Source organism: Aegilops tauschii, chromosome 2 (assembly GCF_002575655.3).
Source record: "Aegilops tauschii subsp. strangulata cultivar AL8/78 chromosome 2, Aet v6.0, whole genome shotgun sequence".
Lineage (NCBI taxonomy): Eukaryota > Viridiplantae > Streptophyta > Magnoliopsida > Poales > Poaceae > Aegilops > Aegilops tauschii.
In genome coordinates this window covers 30612439-30614200 of record NC_053036.3, presented here as the reverse complement: position 1 = coordinate 30614200, position 1762 = coordinate 30612439, and the positions used below count along the sequence as shown (strand labels likewise).

The window sequence follows — 1762 nt, the reverse complement described above, 5'->3', positions numbered from 1 at the left end:
GTTCAGGATGCATTCAGCAGCAGACACCTAATCTCTCCTTAAATTTGAATGTGCGACCCTGCTGGTTGCTCACTACGTGGTTCTTGTTCATTGTGCACTATGCTATCTTCTCATCTTATATGGAGTTCATTACTGGGGGTGCTTTTTGGATAATGTTGCTCCAGGTATGATGTCGTTTGTTTGTCATGTTCATGACTTGTAGTAATGACTTTGTGTTCCCCCGTTGTAATCTTAATCGTTTGTTTGTCATGTTCATGACTTGCTGGCCGCGTTTGGAAGCCCTGTAAGTACCATATTATAGCTCTGATCTCTTTGGTTTATCTATAAGATTCAACCCTAAACTCTAAACCGGCTAAGTTTCAACCCTGAACCATCAAAACCGGATATATTACTTGATTTATTACGATAACTTCTTGTTTCCCGTAGAAAAATCACACTGATATTACAAACACTGGTAAGAAGGATACACCGTGACACACGCAGATCCGTCTGTCCTTCTTATAATCGTGTTATTCTGAACTCTGCTGAGTTCTGCAGACACTGAAATCGTAAATAGCACACGGTGACAGAACGAAATCATGGGGATTTCAATGGAGTCGGATGGAGTTCTGTTTACGGCAGGGCCTTGGTCTCCGGCTTGTGCGGGTTGTGCTTCTTCTTGTGGTGGCCGCCGCCGCGGGGCTTCTTCCCGATGTTGTGCGTGGTCGAGGGGCAGAAGGCCGACGCGCACTCCGGGGACGCCACCGACGGCGTGGCGGTGGTCTTGGCGCCGGCGACGACGCCGAAGGTGGTGGTGCCCTCGGACAGCGGCACGATCTTGGACGGCTCCTGGCCGGGGCACGGCGCGTTGGAGGCGGCGCTGTGGAGCTGCGCGACGCAGTCGGCGCCGTGGAGGTCGGTGGCCAGGGGCACGCTGAAGGCGCCGGTGCGGTCGAGGCCGCCCACCGCCTTGCTCTCGTACTCGCCGTGGACGTTCCTGCACTTGATCGCCACCCGGAGACGCTTGAAGGCTTCCTCGGCCTTCATGTCCTTCCTGGTGCAGCCGGCGCACTTGGCCAGGCCGACCACCACGGACGCCGCCTCGGCGTTGGCGACGGTGGCCGCCAGCAGCACGGCGCAGACGCCGAGGAAGAATGCTCTCGGAGCTGCCATGTTTGAGTCTCCTCTATGAACTGAGCTGCCTGCTGGCGTGAAGTAGCAGCTCGATGGATGGATGCAACTGGCGACGCATGACTTATATAGGCCTCCGCTCCGCATTGGTCGGCACGGCACAGCTCGATGGATGATCTGGTTGAATGCTCCATTGGTGGTGGTGGTCGGCCGTCGATCGGCGCAGTGAAGCGAGACAAGGAGAGACCGGCTCATTTGGCGCGCCGAATTTGCAGATGGCGAATTAAAACTCCGTCGGCTGATCACGCCATGCACTGCATGCATGCATGCGTCGACCGTCGATTTGATCCACGTCATTGGCCAGTTACTCGGTTGGTGGTCGACTCGTGCGGTGGTCGATCGCGTCCCTCAGCTGGCATTATGCTTGCACCCTCAGGTCGGTCAGCAAGTTCACAACATGTCCATCGCTTGCTCCTTGGATATATACCACGTCGATCGAGATGGTTGCCTCCACTCACTCTGTTATGCTCTGCTGCCTCATCACTCTGTTCCAGGTATGGCATGAGTTCAGGAAACCCGGCATATCGAGGGAACGACGACATATCGTGGCGTACGTTATCTCTGGTCTCTGCACATAAACAGGATCCATGGT

The 1762-nt window shown here is 54.9% G+C and overlaps 1 protein-coding gene across 1 annotated transcript; it reads right to left on the bottom strand.

Moving 5' to 3' along the window:
• Positions 1-396: 396 nt before the first annotated feature.
• On the bottom strand, positions 397-1210 carry LOC141041502 (uncharacterized). Its single transcript, XM_073507775.1, has one exon. It carries the CDS (start codon positions 1150-1152, stop codon positions 613-615), a length of 540 nt encoding a protein of 179 aa, XP_073363876.1. The 5' UTR covers positions 1153-1210; the 3' UTR covers positions 397-612.
• Positions 1211-1762: the final 552 nt, after the last annotated feature.

What these genes read in the sequence shown, in the direction of transcription:
- LOC141041502 (XM_073507775.1), bottom strand. Translation starts at nt 1,152, where the DNA reads ATGGCAGCTCCGAGAGCATTCTTCCTCGGCGTCTGCGCCGTGCTGCTG.